This window comes from Schistocerca americana, chromosome 2, assembly GCF_021461395.2.
Source record: "Schistocerca americana isolate TAMUIC-IGC-003095 chromosome 2, iqSchAmer2.1, whole genome shotgun sequence".
NCBI classification, from domain to species: Eukaryota; Metazoa; Arthropoda; class Insecta; order Orthoptera; family Acrididae; genus Schistocerca; species Schistocerca americana.
The window spans coordinates 207,532,105-207,557,442 of NC_060120.1; the positions used below are offsets into that span (position 1 = coordinate 207,532,105).

General features: G+C 41.4%; 1 protein-coding gene across 1 annotated transcript in view; it reads right to left on the minus strand.

Annotated features, from left to right (window-relative positions):
• Nucleotides 1-25,338, minus strand: part of LOC124590275 (juvenile hormone acid O-methyltransferase-like) — a 41,822-nt gene that overhangs the window by 11,911 nt on the left and 4,573 nt on the right. Inside the window, exon 2 of the mRNA XM_047131637.1 lies at nucleotides 15,017-15,164. Coding sequence (XP_046987593.1) covers nucleotides 15,017-15,164 — 148 coding nt within the window. The remainder of the gene's footprint in view (nucleotides 1-15,016; nucleotides 15,165-25,338) is intronic.

Below are 25,338 nucleotides of genomic sequence, written 5' to 3' on the forward strand. Positions count from 1 at the left end.
CGGAAGTGCAACCCTTTCGCAAATTGCTGCAGATTTCAACGATGGGCTATCAACAAGTGTCAGCGTGCGAACCATTCAACGAAACATCATCGATATGGGCTTTCAGAGCAAAAGGCCCACTCTTGTATCCTTGATGACTGCACAACACAAAGCTTTACGCGTCGCCTGGTCCCATCAACATCGACATTGGGGTGCTGATGACTGGAAACATGTTGCCTGGTCAGACGAGTCTCGTTTCAAATTGTATCGAGCGAATGTGCGTGTACGGGCGTGGATACAACCTCATGAATCAATGGACCCTGCATGTCAGCAGGGGACTCTTCAAGCTGGTGGAGGCTCTGTAATGGTGTGGGTCGTGTGAAGTTGGAGTGATATGGGACGCCTGATACGTCTAGATACGACTGTGACAGGTGACACGTACAGAAGCATCCTGTCTGATCACCTGCATCATTCATGTCCATTGTGCACTTCGACGGACTTGGGCAATTCCGTGGTGTCCGTTCCCTCCAGCACTACTTCCGATATTAGTCGAATCCATGCCACGTCGTGTTACGGCATGCTCGCGGGGTCCCTACACGATATTCGGCAGGTGTAATAGTTTCATTGGCTCTTCAGTGTAGAAGACTGATGGAAGAGGAATTTTCAAATAATTTAAAGCATACTAAATTCATTGGTTACTTTAAATTCATCTCATTTAATTAAATTTATCTCATTTAATTTTTGGTTGGAGCCATCTAGAACTTAACAAGCTTTGCATAGGATTTAGGGTCTCGTGTGATGTTAAGGATACTGAAGGATCGTGTAGAGTATTTGAGTTATTGTGTACAATCAGGCAGCACTTCATATAAACACCTTTCAGAATGTTGTTAGTTATTTCAATTTTACAAGCATTATCCTTAACCGATTTTCAGATCTTCATAGTTTCCCGAACGAAACTATGTCTCGAAACCTGGGAGAAAATCCAACGAGAGTCTGATCGTATGTGAGGTACACCAGTGGCAAGACGCAATCCATACATTTATTGCGCGATAACAATGCTGACGTCACTGACGACAGTGCCACTAAAGTAGAGTTACTAAACACAGTTTTCCGAAACTAGCATACGTAAATATTCCAAAATTGTACTCTCGAACAACTGCCAACATGAGTAACTTACAAGCAGATATCATCGGTTTAGCGGAGCACCTAAAACACTTAAGAAAGGCAAATCTTCCGCTCCAGATTGTGTACCAATCACATACCATTCAGAGTACGTTGACACAATGGCTCAGTACTTGGCAATCATTTACAGTCGCGCTCTCGTGGAATGTTCCGTCCCCAAAGACTGGAAAGTTAAACATGTCATACCAATACCCAACAAAGGAAATAGGAGTAATCCACTAAATTACAGACTAATATCCCTAAGGCAACTTGCAGAAGAATTCTGGAACATTATGAATCACCTCGGAAACAACGATTTATTGACAAACAGTCAACACAGATTAAGAAATATCTTTCTTGTGAAACACAATTAGATCTTTATCCTCAAGAAGCAATGACTGCTGTCGACAGGAGACGTCAAATTGATTCCATATTTTTAGATATCCAAAAGGCTTTTGACACCGTTCCCCACAAGTGACTTCTAATTAAATTGCATCCATATGGAGTATCGTCTCATTTGTGTGACTGGATTCGTAATATCTTGTCGGGAAGCTCACTGTTCGTAATAACTGACGGAATGTCATCGAGTAAAACAGAAGTAACGTTCGGCGTACCCCAAGGAAATGTATTAGGCCCTCTGTTGTTCCTAACATGCATAAACGATTTAGGAGATATCAGAGCAGCCACCTCAAATTTTCTGCAGATAATGCTGTCATTTACAGTCATATAAAGTCATCAGATGATCATATCGAATTGCAGAATGATTTAGACAAGCTAACTGTATTGCGAAAAAAGTGGCAGTTGAATCTAAATCATCCATATGATCACTAAAAAGAATCCGCTGAATTTCAGTTCCAGGATAAATCACAAAATTCAACAGGCTGTAAACCAGCTAAATACGAGGGCTATCCACAAAGTACATTATGTTTTGGAAATAAAAATAAATGAAGTATTGGAATTTTTTTTATTATATACAGTTGAAAGCCACACTTAAATGCTACTTTTCTACATAGTTGCCATTTAAATTAAGGCACTTATCGTAGCGATGGACGAGCTTGGAAATTCCTTCGTCGTAAAATTCGGACGCCTGCGCCTTCAACCACGTGGTTACCTCTTCTTGAAGCTGTGCGTCGTCATCAAAACGCTGCATAGCCAACCACTTCTTCATTTGTGGGAATAAGTGGCAGTCGCTCGGTTCCAGGTCGGGACTGTACGGCGGATGAGGAAACATCTCCCAGTTAAAAGATTCTAGAACTTCACGAGTGGCATTTGCCTTGTGGGCCCGGGTGTTGTCGTGAATCAGCAAGATCTTTGAGCCCAACTCTCCCCTGCGCTTCTTTTGTATTGCTCTTCTGAGGTTGTGCAGAGTTTGGCAATACCTTTGAGAGTTTATTGTAGTGCCTCTTTCCAGGAAATCCACAAAAATCACACCTTTTCTGTCCCAAAAGAGATAACCACGTGGTTGATTACGCGGGCGGCCGAATTTTACGACGAAGGAATTTCCAAGCTCGACCATCGCTAAGATAAGTGCCTTAATTTAAATGGCATCTATGTAGAAAAGTAGTATTTAAGTGTGGCTTTCATCTGTATATAATAAAAAAATTTCCAATACTGTATTTATTTTTAATTCCAAAACGTAATGTACTTTGTGGATAGCCCTCGTACTTAGGGATTACAACACAAATAACTTAAATTGGAATGAGTTCACAGATAATGTTCTTGGGATACCAAACCAAAGAGTGCGATTTATTCCGCATGAGATAGGATTCATGAAGGACATCTAAAAAGGTCAAAGAAGTACAGTTCGTTTTGTATTATCACGAAATAACGGGGAAAGTGCCAGGGATATGATAAACGAGTTGTGGTGACAATTATTAAAACAAAGGCAATTTTACCTGCGGCAGGACCTTCTCATGAAATTTCAGTCTCCTATTTCTCCTCAGAGTGTGAAAATATTTTGTTGGCGAACACCTACATAGGGAGAAATGATTACCGTAATAAAATAAGAGAAATCAGTGCTCGCACAGAAAGATTTAAGTGTTCGTTTTTCCCGCGCGCTGTTTGAGAGTAGAACTGTAGAAAAGTAGCTTCAAGGGGTTTCCATGAATCCTCTGCCAGGCACGTAATTGTGAATTGCAGAGTAATCCTGTAGATGTAGATGTGAATGTTATAGTACTCATTAGTAAGAGACCAAGTATTTTAGCTTGACTTGTTGTGTTACCCAATGCATGTGTTGTTTTCTGGGTAACTAATTACTATATACTGTGCTTTGAAAATATTAATTTAAGTGAAGGTACTGGATGTCGCTGTTACAGTAGGGATCACGTACTGCACTGTGACATGGATTCAGATCATGAAGACGAACCAGATCCTTTGTGCCATTACGGAGTTGGAGAACCCAGAGTAGTCATAGAGAGCTTTATCAAGAGAATGAGATTTCTGAGGGTGTGTCTGAATTCGCTTATAGTAAATCCTTACCTGTCAGGCATACAGCAATTGTCATTCATCCTCATGTTTGTTGGAGCAATTTGATTTTATACTTCTGCCTAGTCTCCCTGCTGGCTGCAAGACTGAATTTGTGTACGGTTACTTGGAAAGTGAATATGCTGTGCAGATACATATATTGACTAGAAATTGTTAATCCTATAAGGTGTTTAGGCCTATGTGCCTGCCTGCTTATTGGTCTGAGGCAGCACAACACTGACTTAAACACGGTCTTGTAATGATGTAAAATTTTTCCAATTGTGGTTTATACAATCCTGCTTGATTATTTGAACATATGTTATTGAAAAATCAATTCTTATACAGTCCTTATAGTCTTGCTACGTCGATTCGTATCTGTGTAATGAAACTTTTGTCACATTTACATCAAATTATTTTAGCTGCTTGAGTGAAAGATGACTTAGGTTGTCAGAGTTTATTACAGATGTTGGAATATGATAATAGTGATGAGAATGCTCCTGGAAGGAGTAATAATCAGTCTGTGTATCTTGATTGAAGTCTACAAGGGATTAGAAATTACGACCGCGAGCAATATATTGACGACGATATAGATGTGGTAATGGGAAGTGGTAGCATCGAGAATCATGATGATAGGACAGGTAGAGACGGTTCGAATGGTAGACGCTTTATTAACAATAGAGGTAGCAGGGAATATACCAGGGATGGCCACTGGAGTGATAGGAACTAAGGTCTGAGCACTGCAGAGCTGCAGTCAGCTGATCCACGGAATAAAGTGCATGTGGAGAGCCCACCAACACGGGACTGACACTTCCATACGTAGCCGATTTCGATGCTGGAAAAATGACAGAGAATAGCTATGAACAGGTAGACATGTTGAATTCTGAAGATATGGAGTAACTTTTGCTCGATGAGAGATGGGAGAATGTGAATACTGTGGTAAATACAATGCTTCAGATAGATGTTAACGGAGTTGTTTTGTCTTTTGTTCTTGATAAGCCTATCCAAACTTATGTTGTTGATAGAACCAGATTTATAAAATAAGGCTCTCAAAAAACTGATGAGTTTTGTTACTCAGGCAGCAAAATAACTGATGATGACTGAAGCAGAGACGATATAAAATGCAGAATGGCAATACCATGATAAGCGTTTTTCAGAAGGAGTAATTTTTTAACATCGTACAAATTTAAATGCTAGGAAGTCCCTCCTGAAGAACTTCTTATGGAGTGTAGCCCCGTATGGAAATGAAACTTGGACAATAAAGAGTAGAGGCAACAAGAGAATAAGATCATTTGATATCTGGTGCTACAGAAGAATGCTGCAGGTTTGATAGGTATAACTAAAGGGGAGGTATTGAACAGAACTGAGGGAAAAAAAGTTAATGGTGCAACTCGACCAAAAGAGCGGATCAGTTAATATGAGACGTCCTGCAGTATTAGTGAATAGTTAGTCTGGTAATTACTTATGGGAGAGTAACATTTTCAGAGCCCAAGCATTCAGTAGAGAATGCAGGTTCATAGATTGTAGTAATCACGCCGAGATGAAAAGGCTTGCACAACATTGGCTAGTGTGGGGAACTGCATCAAACCTGCCATCAGATTGAAGATCACAACAATAACAACAAGAGTAACGAGGCCTTTGCCATAACGGACCTGTTGATATTACATGCATGCACTATAGACTGAACCAAACACGGCCATATAATTGGAAAGGTACACTTATTTTAACGAGACCATAACCATGTTCAAAGAGTAATAACAATGAAGTCTAAAATACAAATTCCACGGAATATCCAAAGGGCAGATGCAATTCATTTTGGAATTTTAGCACCATGGAATAAATAAACAACGGCTTTCCTGCAGTGTCTGCCACTGGCGTTTGTTTAGCATTTCTGCAATGCTCTCGCGTCTACTTAACGCGCTGCTCCTTACTGGCTCTATCTCGTCTGTTAACCCAACTTGGTAAGGATCTTAGACTGATGAGCAGAACTCACGAGTAAGCCTTAAGAGTGTTTTGTAAGGTACTCGCTTCGTGAATGAATTACATTTCCTAAAGATTTTTCCTGTACTTAATTCTAGATGAGTGATCGCAAACATTCCTGTTTAAGAGCCAATACTTACATTGTTGGGCGGTAGTTAATTCTGATTTAGTGGTCGTCATACTTTTCTGTAGAAGAGCCAATATTGGCATTGTGGGGTGTGTGATGCCATGACTAATAACGATATATATATTTTTTTCTTTCTTTTACTACCTTGTACTCCATAGATATGTTTCTGATGACGTAGAATATTTTTCATTTGGTTATATAGTGTAGCACATGAAGTGTGTGTGCCTATACCGGACATTCTTGTGTTATACCGGTTTCAAATCTGACTTTATGGTAGATGTTCTAAACGGACGTTGTATTATGCAAACGCTGTTGGTTTTGCAGAACGATGCCTGTGGCTGTGACAATGCACTCGTGAACAGACAGTATAGTCGTCGGTTTAGAATTGAGCAGCATTACATAAATTGTGAATTTAATATTGCGCATTTTCTTGACTACGATATATGACATGTGCTAAAACACTAACTGCCATTGTGGAAACTGTGAACTGTTTTGCTATATTAGTGACTGTTTTCGTGAGAAAAGTGTTATTATGAACCATGAAAATTAACGGTAGATGGACTGTTTAGCTTCGCAACTGGTAAAGTATAGAAAGTGGAAGGTTAATTTAAACACGATGTGGACTGTGCCAAACTATCCCCTGTGAAAGTTGCAGGTGAACTAATACGACCTTCAGGCGGTAAATCAGCAGTTACTTTGTTCCAGCCTACGACAAATGGATGCTACGTCACTTATTACCACTGCCAGCCAAAACAGCATGAAAAGAACGAGGATATTTTAATGCCAGGGACATGACTGGATGAACTTACAATAGTCATATCAGCAACTTCACACTGCTTACACCGCCGTCGCCACAGCACGCCGACCCAGAAAAGATAAGACTCAAAAAACATTCCCCTCTTCGAGAAACACAATTGTAAGCAATTTAATTGCTTCATGCTCTGTAATTGATTAATGTCTGTAAATAAAAGTAGTGTATTGTAAAGATTGTTCACCTTCAGTGATTGTTGACGCGATCACGAACAGCAGTTACTCCCATCATCTATTTGGTTTTGCTTTTCAGTGTATTTGTACTAGTCGTTGCATACGTTGTATGTGTCTTTTGGAAGGGTGTACTTCGATGTGTATATGCAGTAATTTAGACAGGAGAATTTATGTGTTGCACTGGCGAAATGTGGCCAGACGTGTAAGTTGAGGCATCTGCCATTGAAGGTATTTACACCGACCAATTACAAAGATGTAGCTTATTCGCCATTGGTTCAAGTTAGCGTATTAGAAGAAACTTTGAATCTGACAACTGTCGTAGTACGCGATCTTAATTTATATTTCCATTCATTCATGTTTAGATGCATATTGATCTGGGTTTAACTGTTACAGAGGAAACTTTGAATCTGACAACTGTTATTGTATGCGATCTTATTGTAATATTTCCATTCATTCATGTTTAGATGCCTATTTATATGGGTTTAACTGTTACTGGTAAACAAAGCTACAGTACACTGTGTCATTATTTATCAAATTAACTTCAGATTGTTTTAATGTTTTCCAATATCAAAGGATTTTATTATCATAATTTTAACAGGGTTGGGAAACATCTCATATAGAGGTGTGCTTTTGAAGTTTCCGGAAGTAAAACGGGTTCGTGGGGTTTACACAATACTAATTTACTTCATGTAGTTTTTCTTTAAACCTTTTCTGATTACAGATTCACAGTCATAGTCAATCTCCAGGAATCGTTTCCTTCACAGGTGGCACCTGAGGCCTCATATGTACTGATATTATTATTAATCAGTAACCTACACGTTACACCACACCTCCAATAGACTAGCTGTAGAAAGGGCATGATGAGTTGGATGCCGCCCTCCCCCCCCCCCCCCCCCCCAAAAAAAAAGAAAAAATTTTTCATCGTTAGAAGTTGGCACCATTCGAACACTTCGTGTCGACTGTTCTCTTTCCAAGACCACTGCCACCCTCAGCGACCCCCGAGTTGTGACACTGTAATTGCATGACGAAGTGTTGTTGTCTTGTGTGTCAGCAAACGATTAATTGACTAATAACAGCAACTGTATTTATATTTAAATGATGAGTACCCAGCATTTCCCTGGTATGTATTTGTTCCATTCCTCTACTGGTTCATCTCTGCCTTCCTAATCTCTCTCTGTCATCTTCCTCTTCCTTATTCTCTGTCTGTCTTTTCTCCACCTCCCTCTGTCCACCTCCTCCATCCAACAGTCCAAGGAGGATTAAAATCATAGGGAGACCAAGAGATGAATACCCTAAGCAGATTCAGAAGGATGTAGGTTGCAGTAGTTACTACTTTCCGTGGTATTAATACATGTTCGTTTTCAAAGTGCCCATCTAAATGTTAACCTGCCTTCCTTTTGTTGCTGATGGATTACTTACCGTATTAGAGTAAGGGAACTGAATGCTATTGAAGGTTCAATCTGCATCTTTGCAGTACACCATATATAACGGCGGTCAGAATTTGCTCGCATTTGTTTAATTGGAGGCCATAGTGGAGATTTGGGAGCATGTCTGACAATTTTGGAATGACTCGATGTGCTACAAGAATTTATTTAAAGATTTTAGTAATTGTACTGAACAAGATGTTTTACAGAATTGTTGAATATTGTCCTAAATGTCTGAACTAATAAATACTGGCGGACAGCTTCACATGATTGCCTGAATTCCGATGCTAAGAGATCGGTTCGGGCAATTTGCGAGGAAATTTTGCGCGTTAGCGCGTAACTCGGAAAACTGTCTCGTCAGTAGCCTGAGCAACCAGGTGCACCGGCGAACGACTACGGGGCGGTCGGACCTTCTGCTTCATTATTTACGAGCACCACACGCAGCAACAGCAAGAAAAACAAGCAAGAGGTGCAACAAGATGACCTAAGCGAAGAGAACAACAAGAACCAGCACATCCAAAAATGAAATAGGTAAGGCAGTCAGTCTGCTATAAGCTACAGTACGCGTAGGTCAGAATCCCCGAGAAGGCACAACGACAACACGATGCCGACAACAATGTTTAAATGACCATGTGTTTTGATAACTGTGTCTTGACTTGCAGCAGACTTTAATTCTGCAGACATTAAATCTTATCCCCCCCCCTCCCACAATCACACCATTCCTCTCTGTGAGTTATGTTGTTTACCCCTAATGGAGGGAGGACAACTGGCACTCAATATCTAATTTAAATTGAAGTCTCTCCCTATGACAAGAAAACCAACCAACAACGACACTATGAAACACTCTCCACATCTGCTCCTATGGCTCGTTCTACGAGAAGTTGGGTCAAACCTGCAACCAGCTCGTCCTGGAACTGGGCCACCAACAACACTGCCGGGCTGACGAGACATTGTCCGGAACTGATGCGAGAATAATTTTCTCCACAGAACCCCGAGGACACCTCATCTCCACCTCAACTGAGGACAATCTTGCTGTGAGAGAAAATTTCTCCACAGCAGCTGCAGGGCAAGTATCTTCATATTCCCTGAGGCCAGTCTACCAAGTCCGGGTAGTTATAACATCACATCGAGGGGTTCATCAGGAATAACATTCTAATGTTTAACCTGCACACATACTGAGCAAGGAATGCACACTAGATAAGCGATAAGCGACTAGAGAGACAGGGGGTCTGTAAAGGCATTTGATTTATAGTTTGGGCAAACTTTTGCTGCTTTCACCTAAACCTCCAAGATGTCACACACTTAGATCGGTACCACATATTGTATGTCGATAGAGCATCAACCAAAACACCGATTTAGTTCGAGCTACTTGCTGTCATCTGGTGGAAGATGCGTAAACGGTAATTAAAAGTAACACTACGGAGCACTGGAAAAGCGTATCTGTGAGCGATTGTTTTGTGGATCTCGGGGTGTGTTGGTATAGTGTGAGGTCGTCTTACCATAGGTCCCGGGATCGCACTGTAGGGAAGCAGCCTACTCAGTCTTTCCATTGCGTGCCAGCCAGTCCGCTGTAACTAGATCTGACACCATAAATGTTGCGCAGTACTTTAAAAATCAAGTAAATAACCTGAAACGGTTCTAGCATGTCAGGAGTAATACTAAATCAATATGTGTTGAATGTCAGTTCAATAACTTTAACCATTTTCGAAATTTGGATGTTTTTCTGTAAAAATCATTGGCGCAACAGAAAAGAGCTAGAGATTTAAAAATTTATATTTAGATTCCTTTTTCATAATAATTTAATAGAAACAGTACTTTGGATTTCACAAATTAAAATTTTAGTGGAAATTCATGATTTCTGGTTTTTGTCTTAAAAAATAAGGAAGCAAGATTGATTAAGTAGGCGAATAAATAAGGCTAGGATTTTTAAATTTAAGTAGAAGGGAGATCCGCTATAATCATAAGGATGTGAGAAGTTTCAATTGAATAACTATAAAACTATAGCGGTAGCGTATCTCCGAAGGGCAAGTTCACAGCTCGTCTACTGCGTGTAATGTAATTAAATTAATTCTCTCGCCCAAAATATTTTACTTAGCCACGTCAGACTGTTATTATGATTACTTATCTGTGTGCTGAATGCGCATTTAAATTGAGAGCTTCATCTGCCATCAGCAAAAGAAGCTATGATTTATTCAGTAACTTAAAGTGGTGCTTTACTAGCCCAGCGGCTAGTTGGGAGAGCCGATTTGATCATGCGTCCCACCTGAAGCCTGGGGTCGACGTCAGGGCGGCCAACTACTCCAGCTATCGCACAGGTCGACTGACGGCGGGTGGTGGGACAGCCGTTTACGTCCGCAATGGCATTCGTCACCATGTGACACAACTTCCGCCACTGGCAACGCTGGAGGTCACTGGTGTCGTCGTTCACACCTCGGCGGGCGCCATCACGTTCGTCGCTGCCTATCGACCGCCGTCTCGTCCACTGGACCCTGCTGACATCGATGTTCTGCTCTCCTTGAGGGGGCAGGTGTTCGTCGTCGGGGACTTCAATAGTAAACATGTCTCCTGGAACTCCAGGATCACCAATGCCGGTGGCCGCTGCTTGCTCCGGGTAGTGGAACGTCACCATGCGCTTGTGGTGGGGCCGTACGATCCGACAATCTTCCCTGCCCGTGGCCTCCCGGATGTAATCGACATAGCGGTCGTCAAGGGCATCCCTCATCGGATCACCGCCACGACGAGGACGGCGCTGTCTTCTGATCATGTCCCAGTGGTTTTTGATATCGACCTAGACGCCCTCCAACAGGCCAGGAGAGGCATCTCACTCGCTGGCATCGACTGGGACAGGTTTCAAGCAGCCGTGACGGACTCACCCGCCGCCGCGCCGCCCCCTGCGTAAGCTGGAGCGGACGCAGAACTTCTGCACTTCGCGGCCACCACGATCGACGCTGCCACTACAGCAACGCCGCCCCGACCTCGCAATCCGCCTGACTACTCCCGACAGCTGCCGCCGGACATCCTTGCGGCCATCACTGCGAAGAACCGGGTATACCGGGAGTGGCAGAGGACAAGAACTGCCGACACCAAGCGCCTCCTCAACAGGATGCGTCGGGACATTCGGGCTGCCATTGACAACCATCGCAATTGCGACTGGAATAACAAGGTCGCCACCCTCTGTCTTGACGACGGCACGGCCTGGCAGACGACGAAGCGTTTCCTACGCCGCACGCAACGTATCCCTCCGCTGCTGGTCCATGGTCAGGCTGTCTGCGAACCAGCTTCGAAGGCTGATGCCCTCGCAGACGTCTTTGAGGCTGCGTTTACGCCGATCGAAGACCCCACCGACGCTGTCCACGACGACCTGGTTGCTGACCGGCTCCCACGCTACTTGGAGGCACGCGACGACGATGACGTCATTGAAGAGTCGACGGCGGAGGAGGTGTCGTCCATCCTGCGTGCCCTGAACCCCAGGAAAGCTGCGGGCCCAGACGAAGTTTCCAACGCCCTACTCCAGAAGTTGCTGCCGGTGGCTGTCACTCATCTCGCCGACGTCTTTAATGTAATCCTCCGGTCCTGCAGTTTGCCTCAGTCCTGGAAGCACGCAGAGATCGTGGCGATTCCGAAGATGGGGAAGGATCTGCGTCAGCCTGCGAACTACAGACCTATTAGTTTACTGCCGGCCGTCTCCAAGGTCTTTGAAAGGGTGTACATCAGGCGGCTGCAGGCCTCCTGCCCGAAGAGCAGTTCGGCTTTCGCAGGGGCCACTCGGCAGTTCACCAACTCCTTCGGCTAGTGGAAGATGCGTTCGTTGCCCTCGAGCATCGCGAGTTCTTCGGCGCGGTGTTCCTGGACGTGTCGCGTGCTTTCGACAGTGTGTGGCACTGCGGCCTCTTATTCAAACTTTTTGAACTTAGGGTCCCGACGTCGCACGTCCGTCTCATCCGTTCCTATCTTGCCGATAGGACTTTCCATGTGCGGGCCGCGCATGGCTTGTCCTCTGTCCGCCAATGCCGGTGTGCCACAGGGCTCGGTGTTGGGGCCACTCCTGTACTCGCTGTACACTTCTGATGCGCCGAAGATCGACCGTGTGCGGCTCGCCCTGTACGCGGATGACACGGCTCTATATACGAGGAGCCTCATTGCCGCCGTCATGCGCCGACGTCTGCAGCTCGCCGTTGACACCCTGGCAGCCTGGGCCGTCAAGTGGCGTCTACAATTCAATGGGGCCAAGACGCAGTTCCTGATCGTCACCAGGCGACTCGTTCCTGCAGGTCTGCAACCGCTCACCGTCGGTGGCAGCCCTGTCCCGTGGCGTCCAACGGCGCGTTACCTCGGCGTCACCATCGACCGCCGACTCACGTGGGTTCCGCACATCCGCGAAGTGAAGACCAAAGTGCGGAACAGGCTCCACAACCTGTACCCGGTGCTGAACCCCGGCTCCCAACTACCACCGCGGCTGGGCATCACTCTCTACAAGGCGCTGCTCCGCCCTGTACTCCAATACGCCGCCGTCGTCTGAGGGAACGCCGCCGACACAAACCTGAAGAAGCTGGAGACACTGCAGAATCGCATCCTTCGGCTGGCCTTACACCTGCCTTACGATTTCCCCACCGCTTATCTTCACGACATCCCGGAAGTACCTCTGCTCCGTGACCTCTTCCAGGCGACCGCCCGCACCTTTTACGAACGTGCAGGCCGGTCACACAACGCCCAAATGCGGACGCTGGGCCGCAAACTGCCGCGCAGCGTCACCACCCGCTGGCCACACCTGCTCGCTGCAGAACTGTGCGGAGGAGACACCCAAGAAGACAATCTACATGTGAAGACGCATTACATCGGCATGCATGGGAGGCAAAGCAGTAACTGCTGCGAACTCCATCACACATCGGAGGACAAGTTATCTCCGTGCAGATCCACGCGAGGAAGCAAGGCCCCAGTTCTCTCCAGACGCTGAATAGCACACCATCTGTGTCGGCAGTCGCGTCGCGTCGGTATCATTGCTATAAACCGCCTCGGATGCCGTATTAAGTTACCTGGGATACGCGTAACCATGAAATCATTTTCGAGTGAAGTGTTATTTCTGGGATGACTTTAATGATCTATCTTCAGTTTGCGTATGTCGTATTTTCACGTGCCGCCGCGGGACAGACATTCTACCATTGTTTAGCGTGGCGTTTCATGAACCTAATCATAAAATTATGGCAAGCATTCACTTAAACATTTAATTTGGACAGTTATAGTTGCATCAGCGCATTAGTCTCTGAACTGCTCGGTTTGTCAGATTGTGTGGATTTTTTTTTTTTTTTTTTTTTTCATCTGTGACTTTCAGAATATAGAGAACGTTTTTTTTTTTTCACGATCGTTTTTGATTATGAATCCCAGACAATCTCCTAATTCCTCAGAGCTATAAGCTGTAGCTATAAGTGTATTTCCCAGATGAAGTGGGCACTAGGAATTCTAATTACAGGCTTCACGTTTTGCTAATCACTTTCTGGTTGCCAAAATTGTAGTTAGAGAGCCAGTGTTGAGAACGGCAAAACAACAGCATTAATAATAGGAACATTTTAAACAACGTAATTCCATCCGCAGCCCCACATATGGTCAAACAGCAGGGAAATGCAGTGTTTCTACATCACAAAACATTATATATAAATATATACATAAATTCCACATATGGTTAAAACGGCCGGGAACACTGCAATAATTTCTACATTCTACATTGCATTTATAAAACAAATAATTTCCACCCGCCGCCCCACAGCACCCCTCTGATTAAAAATCTTTTTAAGTGTTTAAGCGTGAAATTTATATGGGAGAAACTTCTGCTAATACTGGATTCGTATGGACCCCACGAAGACATTAGTGTTCATCGTGGCAAGCACGTTCAAAATAACCTACCAGGAAAGAAAATCGCAATTCACGTAATTCCAGCATGCACAATCTTCATTTATCAACCGTCCGATCTTCATTTCTTCAGAGTGTACAAGCATATGAAGCGTAAAATGTCTGATGGTGCTCTAGATTCTTCGGAAGAGATTAGTCAGCAAGAACGGAAAAATCTTCTTAAGCTGCAGCCCGTCACATACAGTCAGTTTGGTTCTCCACATTTCCATAATTCTCGCCGTCACCTGTGTAATGGCTTTAAAACTTCGACAAAGTTCTGTTTCAGACACAATCTTTCATTCGGCAATCTTCAGGATGGATGCACAAATGTAAGCTCTTATCAAATGTGCTTGGTAAACAAAAGTAATTTTCTTCATACACTTCTTCTTAAGCAGCAAGTACTGTGACGTCTTAATTCCTGAATGGATCACGCTCTTTATTATTACTGCTATTACTTTATTATTGTGACCATTATTATTATTATTACTTCTGCACATGTGATGCAACTGTTTCTTCCTTTTTGTGCTGGTTGTATATTCTGTGAAATTGCAAATGTACTCTGTGGGTTTACTATGTGCTTTCAATGAAACGAAGCGAAAACAGACTGCCAAGTGCACAGTTCTATAAACATGACGTAGTATCATATAACACTTTCACTCGTAATATAGTAAAGAAAAATTGCAGTCATTGGGTTTTAAACCCAGTATGCTTAGTACAACGATCTATTGCTCTACCAACTTCCCTACGGAAACTATACCTGATAGTTACCGATCGTAATGCTTTATGTGCGCTCCATAGTTCTCATGTAGCTTTTAATTAACGTTTACGTCGTTCTACTGGACGCCAGCACATAGTACAAACTAAATCGTAGCTTTGGTTGACACACTATCGACATACAACGATCGGTACAGGTCTGAGTGTCGGACAGCTGGAGGTTTTGGCGTTAGCTGCACCCAGGCGCATGTAAAGCGTTGTTTGTGAGACACTGGCTGACACTAAAGGTAAAGGAGCTGCTCACCTCTGCGCTGCATCTCACTCGGGAAGAAGAGCACCTGCGGCGCCACGTCGCAGCGCAGCACCTGGTAGCCCTCGCTCTGCAGCAGCTGGCGGAAGTCGCTCACTTGGTCCTCACTGTGCTGGTACGGAGAAACGAACTCCTCCACGTCCTGAGAGGAACGGCAAAATCCGTGAACATCGACGCTCCACTACAACGCTTGCAAACGATTTGTCTTCAGAAAAGAATACATCACATTCTGCTCCCAACCCTATGCCTCATGGCCTCCCGGGATTTGCGAAATTACAAGTTAACAATGACCGTGACTTATGAACTTTGACCCGTGTCGGAATAAGGCATCCGAATCCGAAGTAAATAATGATTGTTCCGCGGGAAACAGGAGACGTTATAACTTGATCGTTATTGAACGAGTAATTTCATTCAATAACGATCGGTAGATGAAATAATGGAAATAAATTGGAAATAAATTTTGCCAGTGGAAATTTTGCCGAAGGAAATGATTAAGTTGTAAATGCAATTAAAAAATCGGTCGCCAGCTCAACTGATGAGCGACAGTACTGTTAAGTACGTGAATAATTGTGTCAAAGATAAAAGTTTACCTGTTTGTAGCGCAGCAGGTGGAACGTGAACTTTTACGTGAGTGCTGTGTCAGGCTCAGTAGTCATATAAAATAATGTCATAACAATCTAACTACACTTAAACATTAGTGGCTAACTTTCAATAAGTATTTTGATAGTTATTTTGTTCCTAATTTGTCAGCTAAGTGCAATGCTGACAACACAGATAATTATCTATCTAGATTTTGAATAATGGACTGTCATTCTGTCTTTAAAATTACGTACTTTGCACAGTTTAATCTACTGATCATGAAATATATCGCCAATAATTGAGTAACTATGTTTTGAATGATAAAAATTCATTAATTTGGCGATTGTCAGGTGGAATAAGCTTTATAATTTCATGAAATATCCTTGAACTAACTTAAGCTGAAAAAATATTTCAAATGGCTCTGAGCACTATGGGACTTAACATCTGAGGTCATCAGTCCCCTAGAACTTATGAACTACTTAAACCTAACTAACCTAAGGACATCACACACAACCATGCCCGAGGCAGGATTCGAACCTGCGACCGTGGCGGTCGCGCGGTTCCAGACTGAAACGCCTAGAACCGCTCGGCCACACCGGCCGGCCACTTCAGCTGAATATGCATGGAAATAAATCTTAATAATCAAGTTGATTACTTCAGTCTATTATTAAGTTACTACGGTTGGCATAAGCTTATTAAGTGCAACAATTAACTATGATAACCAATCGTTCAAAACAGTCTGAAATTTACTCTTCACCGTCTATGCTAATAATTTGATAATTAACATATTTTCTCTTGATTATGGCGTGACATACTTGGTTCAATAAGATAAGTAAGGATTGCAAGGAACCTACTTGGTGTTATTGTCGGGTGGAATGCGACACTTCGATTATACAATGCTTTTTATTAATTGTTCAACTTCAGAGAAAAGCACAGTCACTGGCAAGCCCTCTACAATTTTATCCTACGAAAATTACGTAGATCTTACTTCCCTCGTTGTCGGTGGATCGACGGAAGTCCACGGCGGCGACACAATGTGGCAGTGGGCTTTTACTGTTGCGACTTGGGCCCACAGTGCTCTTCACATTTAAGCCCTCGTTTCTTCAGCATTATGCCCATTAATCCGTAATGACTTGCCCGGCCATGCTTCCAGATATGCCGACCATTACTTTCCCGTCGTACTTAGACCACACACTAGCCGTTGGATGTAACATAGCTAAGAATAGCAGCATTCGACTGTACATCTTACTCCGAGCACGGCGTCATTGCTACTACTGCCCGCTGGCGCGCTCCCGCGCCCAGCGGCACGACAAAACAATCTCTCTGACTTCAACGTTAACTAAATATGCCCTGACTTGTCAGTGTTAAATAGTACATAATTTAAATATAGTATTTACAATACATATTTACACTAGACAATACATCGTATACAAACCGTTTCATGCGTTAAGTAAGTGAAAAAATTCATAGCAAGGACTGCGTTGTAGCGTCACACTTCCACCATCACCTACTCCAGTCCATCAAAGGCAGGGCTACCTGTGAAACCAGTCAAGTGATCCAAAAGCTAAGCTGCATTCCTGTGCTGCATTTATGTGGGCGTGACTGCTAACAAGCTGTCTGTGTGCACGAACGGCCACTGACAAACTGTGGCCAAGAAACAGCTGGACCACCACATTGCTGAGCATGCTGCCAGCACAACTTTCTTCATGTCAATGGTTGCTTCACAGCCTGCACCACCTCGGTCCTTCCCACCAGCAACTGCTTTTCTGAACTGCTCAGGTGGGAACTCTCCCTGCAGTATATTCTACGTTCCTGTAACCCTCCTGGCTATGTATGTCGTTAGTCTTTGTCCTACTCTCTAGTCCCTTGCCTGTTTCCGTTCCAGCACTACACAGACCTCTATTCACCAATGTACCCACTGTCTTTTTATTAGTCTCCTTTCCCGTTAACCCCCCACCCCACCCTCCGTCTAACCACCCGCCTGCACATAGCTGCCCTACACGCTCTCCATGGTCCCTGTGAGCTCCCACAGGTAGCACTTTAGCGTCCCCCACTCCACACTGCTATCCCTCCCCCTCCCCCCGCCCCCAGGCTTCTCATTACCCACACCACAGAGTCCCATCTCCCATTATGCATAGCTGATCCCAGTGTTGCCTCAGCAGCCAGAGATGGCTGTGGTCTCTAAACAGTAAAAAAATTGTAAGTTTCTTTGGCGCTTCAGTGTAGCTTAAAAATATTCCACATGTGGTTCAATGTGCGTGGGTGTCAGATTTTCTATAGACAATGAGAGTAGGACGTTTTGGTAGATTATATCTCAGTTCTAGCATCGATGCAGTCAAAAGATACAGCTATGTATGTCACATATTTCCGTATTCGCAAAACTCATTCATCAAGACCTATAGGATACTTCCGTTGACCTACAATCATGAAATTTGGCTAGAAACAAGGTTTCACAGTACAATTGTAAAGCAAAAAAAATTGAAAATGCTTCATTTGTAAAACTATAACACGAAAAAATATTTTTTGGTCATTTTTCATCCGTCTGTTTGTCTGTCCGTCCCTTAAGACAAACTTTCTCTGTAACAGGTTGGCGTGTCATATTCAAGGTCTATGGCCCCTTCGCAGTGTAAAAATTTAAGCTTCTAAGTCAATACTATCAAAAGAAATATTATACATATTTTGATACTCGAAACCTCACTCACCAAAAACTATAGGGTACTTCCCATTGACTTAGAACCAAGAAATTTGGTAACAATCAAGGTTTCACAGTACAAGTAAAGCAAAAATCCGAAATTATTAAACTTCAATTATATAACACGAAGAAAAAGATTTCTTTTGTCATTTGTTATCGACTTCAAATTTGAAGGTAAAACATTATCGAAAGTCTTGGAATCCCTGCGGCTGATATCTTGCCAAAATCAATGTCGATAACAGAAACAACTAGTCAGCATCATCATCGATTCCCATAATAGAGGGAAATGACACCATGATTCCTGCAGGGCTGTCCATAATTCCGTATGAGTGCGAGCGGTTGGAGATCTCTTCTGCGCACGTTCCAAGGCGTCTCAGTTACGATCAAAACGTTCATGTCCGCGGAGTTTGGTGGCCAGCGTCAGTGTTTAAATTCAGAAGAGTGTTCCTGGAGCCACTCTGTAGCAATTCTGGACGTGTGGGGTGTGGAACACTCCTGCTGGAGTTGCCGAAGTCCGTCGGAATGCACAATGGACATGAATGGATGCAAGTGATCAGACAGGATGCTTACGTACGTGTCACCCGCCAGTGTCGTATCTAGACGTAGCAGGGGTCCCGTATCATTCCAACTGCAGACGCCCCACACCATTACAGAGCCTCCACCGGTTTGAACAGTCCCCAGCTAACCTACAGGGTCCATGGATTCATGAGGTTGTCTCCATAGCCGTACACGTCTATCCGCTTGACACAATTTGAAACGAGACTCGTCCGACCAGGCAATATGTTACCAGTGTTCAAGAGTGCAATTTCGGTGTTATCGGGCCAAGGCAAGGCGTAATGCTTTTTCTGGCCGCGGCGATGTCGGAGATTTAATGTTTTACTGGATTCCTGATGTTCGCGGTACACACGTGTGATGGCCATACGGGAAAATTCCCACTTTATCGCTACCGCGGAAATGCTGCGTCCCATCGCTCCTGGGCTGACTATAACACCACATTCAAACTCACTTAAATCTTTGTAACCTGCCTTTGTAGTAGCAGTAACCGATCTAACAACTGCACCAGACACTCTTTGTCTTATGAAGGCGTTCCCGGCCGCTGCGCCGTATTTTGCCTGTTTACATTTCTCTGTATTTGAATACTCATACCTCTCCCAGTTTCTTTGGCGCTTCAGTGTAGCTTAAAAATATTCCACATGTGGTTCAATGTGCGTGGGTGTCAGATTTTCTATACACAATGAGAGTAGGACGTTTTGGTAGATTATATCTCAGTTCTAGCTCACTAGCTGATTCGTTCCTCGTGAGCTAGCTCACTAGAACTTACACAGAACTTAACAAAACATCTACTTTTCAGGTCTAAATCACTTAATTTCTTTTAAATTACTTAGAAAAGTTAATAAATCTGAACATTTTTTCGTATCACGTTCACCAATTTTCAAATTATTATTTTTTCATTCAAAAGGTGAATGCAAGGAAATACAATTTAATATTTCATATAAAACGTAAATGTCAGAAAATAAAATTTAATATTTCTTTATAAAAAGTGAACGTAAGAAAATGAAACGTAATGAATTATGGTGAATATAAGAAATCTATCCTTTGCTCAAAATTTTCCTAATTCTTTCTTCTTGAGCAGCCATACGATTTTTATGAACTGTCAACTGTACTTGATTTTTTAGTGTTCTTGTTTTACCAACAGTTCTACCAAATTCACATGTAACTTTAATTTTCTGATGTCTCTATGCACTTTCTTTACAAATCCATCTTTTCGTTACTTATCTTTATGAAATTCATTAATATTCTCTTTTCTAGACAGTCACCACACTGCTTTAGCTGTTTGAAATTGTCCATTTAAAGATTATGAAATTTAATAGGGCAAAATTAGCTTCATTCCTAACAAGTGCAAAACGCTCGCTAGCGATCACCTTCCACTGTGTTAGTCCTATAAATCGAGATTCCGGGCTGTGACCTCCCGTACGTCAGTGCATCTTGCTTCTGAGATAACAGAGGGCTCCATTATTTCGGGATGAAACACACCACCCGCTCCTTAGGATGGGTCTTAAACTTGCCCTTTACATGGTGATAGATCGTACAGAAGCGAGAATAGAAAAAGTTTTGTCAAATAGCTAGTTCTTTTCTAACCACTGACGCTTTGATGATTTCATGAGATAATGGTCAAAATCCTTCAGTCTTCATACTTGGTTTAGAGCTTTGACACAGTAAATATCCTCTAAAATGGTGTATATATTAGGTATTCGAGTGACAAAGCACATTCTACAAACACTACTTCCATCAGTTAATTTGGATGTAAATAAGTTATTTTCTTCACATTTTCGTGTTTTATTTGAAGTGAAGAAATGTGATTAACATGTAAATGATAGTATGAATACTGAAGACAACTTTAAAAACAATTAATTTATGTTTTAAGTAAAACATGTTCCGCTATTATTTTCAGTGGGTCATCCATCAGCGCCTTCTCTGAAAGAAGTTTTGAACTGCCTTAGATTGGCGCGAGAGAATGTTTCACGTAAGTCATACTACAAATAGAGGAAAAGAATGTTTACGTAAGTTCACTCAGTGCGCAACCTTTCTTTCACTGACGGAAATTGTTGCTCTAGGTCAGTATTATCTTTATCTAGAGGCCACCTGCCACCGGATAAAATACGAGTTGCAAACTGGTAGTTCAGTTGAAGCAGACTTGTCCTTTAGCCACCGATCTCACGCAAATCTTAATTGATTTTGAAAATTCAAAATGCTAATATAATCTACATAAAAAGAGCTATACACAAGAAATACAATGAGCAATCATTTTCTAATTAACATACTAAATTTTTCAGTTTTGTTTTCTTTATCTTCCTGAAAATATTTTAAAATGGAATGAAAACATGATGTTAAAATTTCTTTAACTTTTTCTAATTTTTTATTCATTTATATAGTTAAAAACTTTCAGTAAATATTCTGTGCAAAGCATTGGAAGTTAAATTTTTCTTACTATACATTCCAACATACGTTGAAGTATCTGAAGGGATTTGTTCATTAAAAGTTCCACACAAAGATTCCTAGTCCTTTCCTGTGAACTTACAATATTATTTCTACACGTCACATTAATCACATAGATAGGATAGTTCGTTATGAAATTACGTGGAATTATGTCAGCATCTGATATAAGTAGTGTAACTCATTTAAAATGAGTAATGGATTGTATGCTTTGAGAATATTGTTTGGTGGGTTAATATTCCAGATTTCCTGTGGGAAAATTTCATTTGTTCCATTTAATGTGGTCAAATAACGAAGAGCGAAGTAATTGATTATTTTTGCAATTTGTCTGAAACGCAATAAATTCGAAATATGCCATAAATTCTGCAGTTATGTGATATCTAGTTCGAAATTTTTCTTACTACTCAATCCTGCTACTTCTGCAGTTGTACTTCATAAAAAGATATCTTAAATTTCGATTTTTTTTAGAATATTTTCTCGTTGTTCTAACTCGTAAGTTGGTTCATATTTAATAGTTGGTACACGAATTTCCTAAAAGTCTTAATAATTTTTTTAAAAATTTTAGAAAATAAAGGACAGAAGAGTAAACATTCTAAAGAAGATCATCAAAAAGCTCAAAGAAATGTTTATCTTTGAACTGAAGTTGTTCGTTAAAAACATATAATGGATTGCTTTTGTGAAGTGAAAAGATTTCAATTTCTTCTCAGGTATTTAGCAGTGGTCCTTTTGGCACAGTATGTAATATTTTCATAGTGTTAGAAATGCAACCCTCTGAATTATTGTAACCATCAAGATGTTGACCAAATATTGATTTGGTACATGCAGTACCAGTAGTATGTTCTTTGAAACGTGTTAAAAATTTTTCGCTAACAACTCAAATAATTTACATCCAAAACTTGTATTTACAGTAGGACACGAAAGTAACAATAGTATTAATTTGCTGGACCTCACAATTACAAATAAGAATGGAAAACATAATATTTCTATTTATAGAAAACCCACATCAACCGACATAATAATAAATGCTAAATCATGCCATCCATCAAGATACAAAATGGCATTTTTTAAAACTATGATACATAGGATACTGAAATTTCCTCTCCAACATGATGCAAACCAGAAGGAAATTGATACATCAAAACAGATAGCAGTTGCTAACAATTATAATTCCCATCTGGTATTGATCTGTTACATCAAAAATTACAAGAAACAAATGATGCTGTTACAAATTCCAAGAAGAGATTTACAAAAATGACATACATGGGACCTATTTCAGATAAAATAAATAAATTATTTAAGAACACAAGCTTGAGAATAGCATTTAAAACTAATAACCCCCTACAGATGAAACTGAAACACACAATTGGAGACTCAAATATATACAAAAATTAGGCGTTTACAAAATAACATGTAATGACTGTGAGAAACAGTATATTGGCCAAACTGGCCGTTACTTTTTAACACATTTCAATGAACATACTACTGGTACTGCACGTACCAAATCAAAATTTGGTCAACATCTTGATGGTTACAATCGTTCTGAGGGTTGCATTTCTAACACTTTGAAAATATTACATACTGTGCCAAAAGGACCACTGCTAAATACCTGAGAAGAAATTGAAAACTTTTCACTTCACAAAAGTAATCCATTATATGTTTTAAACGAACACTTCAGTTCAAAGATAAACATTTCTTTGAGCTTTTCGATGATCTTCTTTAGAATGTTTACTCTTCTGTCCTTTGTTTTTTGAAATTAAAAAAAATTATTAAGACTTTTACGAAATATTTTGTCTTTACATTGTAATTTTATTCACCAAATACTATTTTATGACTGACTATATGTTTTAGAATTTTTGCTTATATGCTTTTAGACTGCATATTGCTAATTCACATCATTTTATTTTTGACACTATGGCTCATAATTTTATAATTTATCTTCCTTTTTCATTATTTTTATTTGCTTATAAGACTGGCATATAACTTGAGGAATAGCAATGCCTTTAAAAATTGTCACATGTAATTTACATACCAACTTCATAAACAATATTTCATATATATGGACAACTACTTCGAATTGTATCTGTGCAGCATGTAGTATACATGTCAGCTATAGATTATTGCAGATTACACATTGAAAATCGTTTCAATAAAGACATGTTGCTGCTCAATAATACATCGTCTGACGCGCCATTCCACTTTCACAACAACTTCGTTGGAGAGAAGGCTGCTGCCACATCTTTGCACTGGCGTTTGTCCTCGCCATGGCAATCACTAGTTCGACTATCGACTTTACAACAACTATCAGTGGAAAGAAGCCTGCTGCCTCACCTTTGCAACGGCGTCAAACTTCACCATGGCAACCAGTGGTTCCAAATGGTTCACTAACAGGCCTTGAGAGGGCAACCCATGTACAGCCAAACCGAAGTTCATTTTTCCTACATAGATAAATATTTTTAACGCTCCTTAATTGACAATAGCTGTTTAATAAGCTAATTTTAGTGTGTATTTATTTTTAGTTCTTGACAATGCTCTTTTAACTAAGAAATTTTAAATTGTAATTCGACTTATAACTCAGTGGTTAGTAATGACATCATGCAGTCTGAAGTCAGTGGAACCTCCATTATGTATAGTAAGACGTGCACTGGTTTCTCCAGTATTGATTCTCCAACAGAAAGAGGATCCTGCTCAATAGTAATTCATCTTTTTATAGCTTTATAACTTTATGTATCTTCTTTAATGTATGTAGCCCTCTAATTAAAGCTTTGTATACAACCTGTAGGTCTGAAGATGACTACAGTTGTGGTCGAAACCGGTTACCTTCATAAATAAATCGTGATCAATAGTAAATATCAAAGAATGTGCGATTCTAGATAAAATGTTATTTCTTTCCTTTACAGTCACAAAATGAAACAGTTTTGTTACATTATTATTGGATTTTCCATCATACGTTGGATAATACGATTCTGATTCATCTGGATTATCTATAACAGTTCTTAAGTTCACCAAAATTTGTGCATAGTTTGGATGAAGTCATCAATATTTATTTCAATCTCTGTACCCTCGTTGGGTACATTTAAATTGTGTTTACTTTTCTCATTTGCAAGGAATGATTTTTTTGATTTCCCGCCACTTTCAAGTTAAAAAAAGTGACCTAGGAAGTGTGTTCGTATTCCCAGGTCCACCATCTTGGATCGCCATCTTGAATTCCGATGTCATGTCAAATATCACATTATATCCTAAGTGATAGTTCTTTCGATAATAAGCGAAATTGTGAGATTACATGACATATACACACATACTTTGCAAGAAACTGCACAAAGCATGGCGAAGGATAGGTAGTGTTGTAGCACACGTTACGGGTTCTCTGCCACACGAAAAGATTTCCCGAGTAGCGATGAGTCGGCAGCGTCTGACTGAAGCGAACATGACGCCCTTGGTAGTAGAGGGGGCGTGGCACAGTCGCTTAAAGCTGTCACTGCAGAAGACTCACCTCGCGATGGACAGGTATAGGTAAAGACGTGGAAATGTCAGACTTACGCGTGGCTGGTGCGTCCATGTACTGGTCATCTGATTACGTGCGTTACTTGTATTCGAAACGATTTACTTTTGTGTTTGTGCTGCTGTACCATAAAAGGTCAGACAAGCATAATATATCCCCTTAAAGAGCTCGAAACGCTGAATATTTCATTATAATTCTATCAGTAGCATATAAAATTAACAGAGATTCGTTGAGGCGAAGAAAATGGTAACGCATAAATCTTGTAAAGCTTGTTAACGAAACATGATAAAATAAAAATCAAGGAATCAGATGCATTAGTTACAAGAAGTCTGTGCTAGCAGAAAAGGACGTAATTTGCCATTGGAATGATACGCCTCTTGGTTTCCTAGTAGTAATTTTAGGCAGTTTCAATAATTTAGTGATACTGTGCAGTCATTCTATTTGTTATCATTTATGGGAGAACTTTCGTGTAAACTGATGTCTATCTCAGAGTAGCCTACGACGCCGCCAAACCGCAACGCATCTCTGTTCACCGGGTTATCGTCAGTCTAA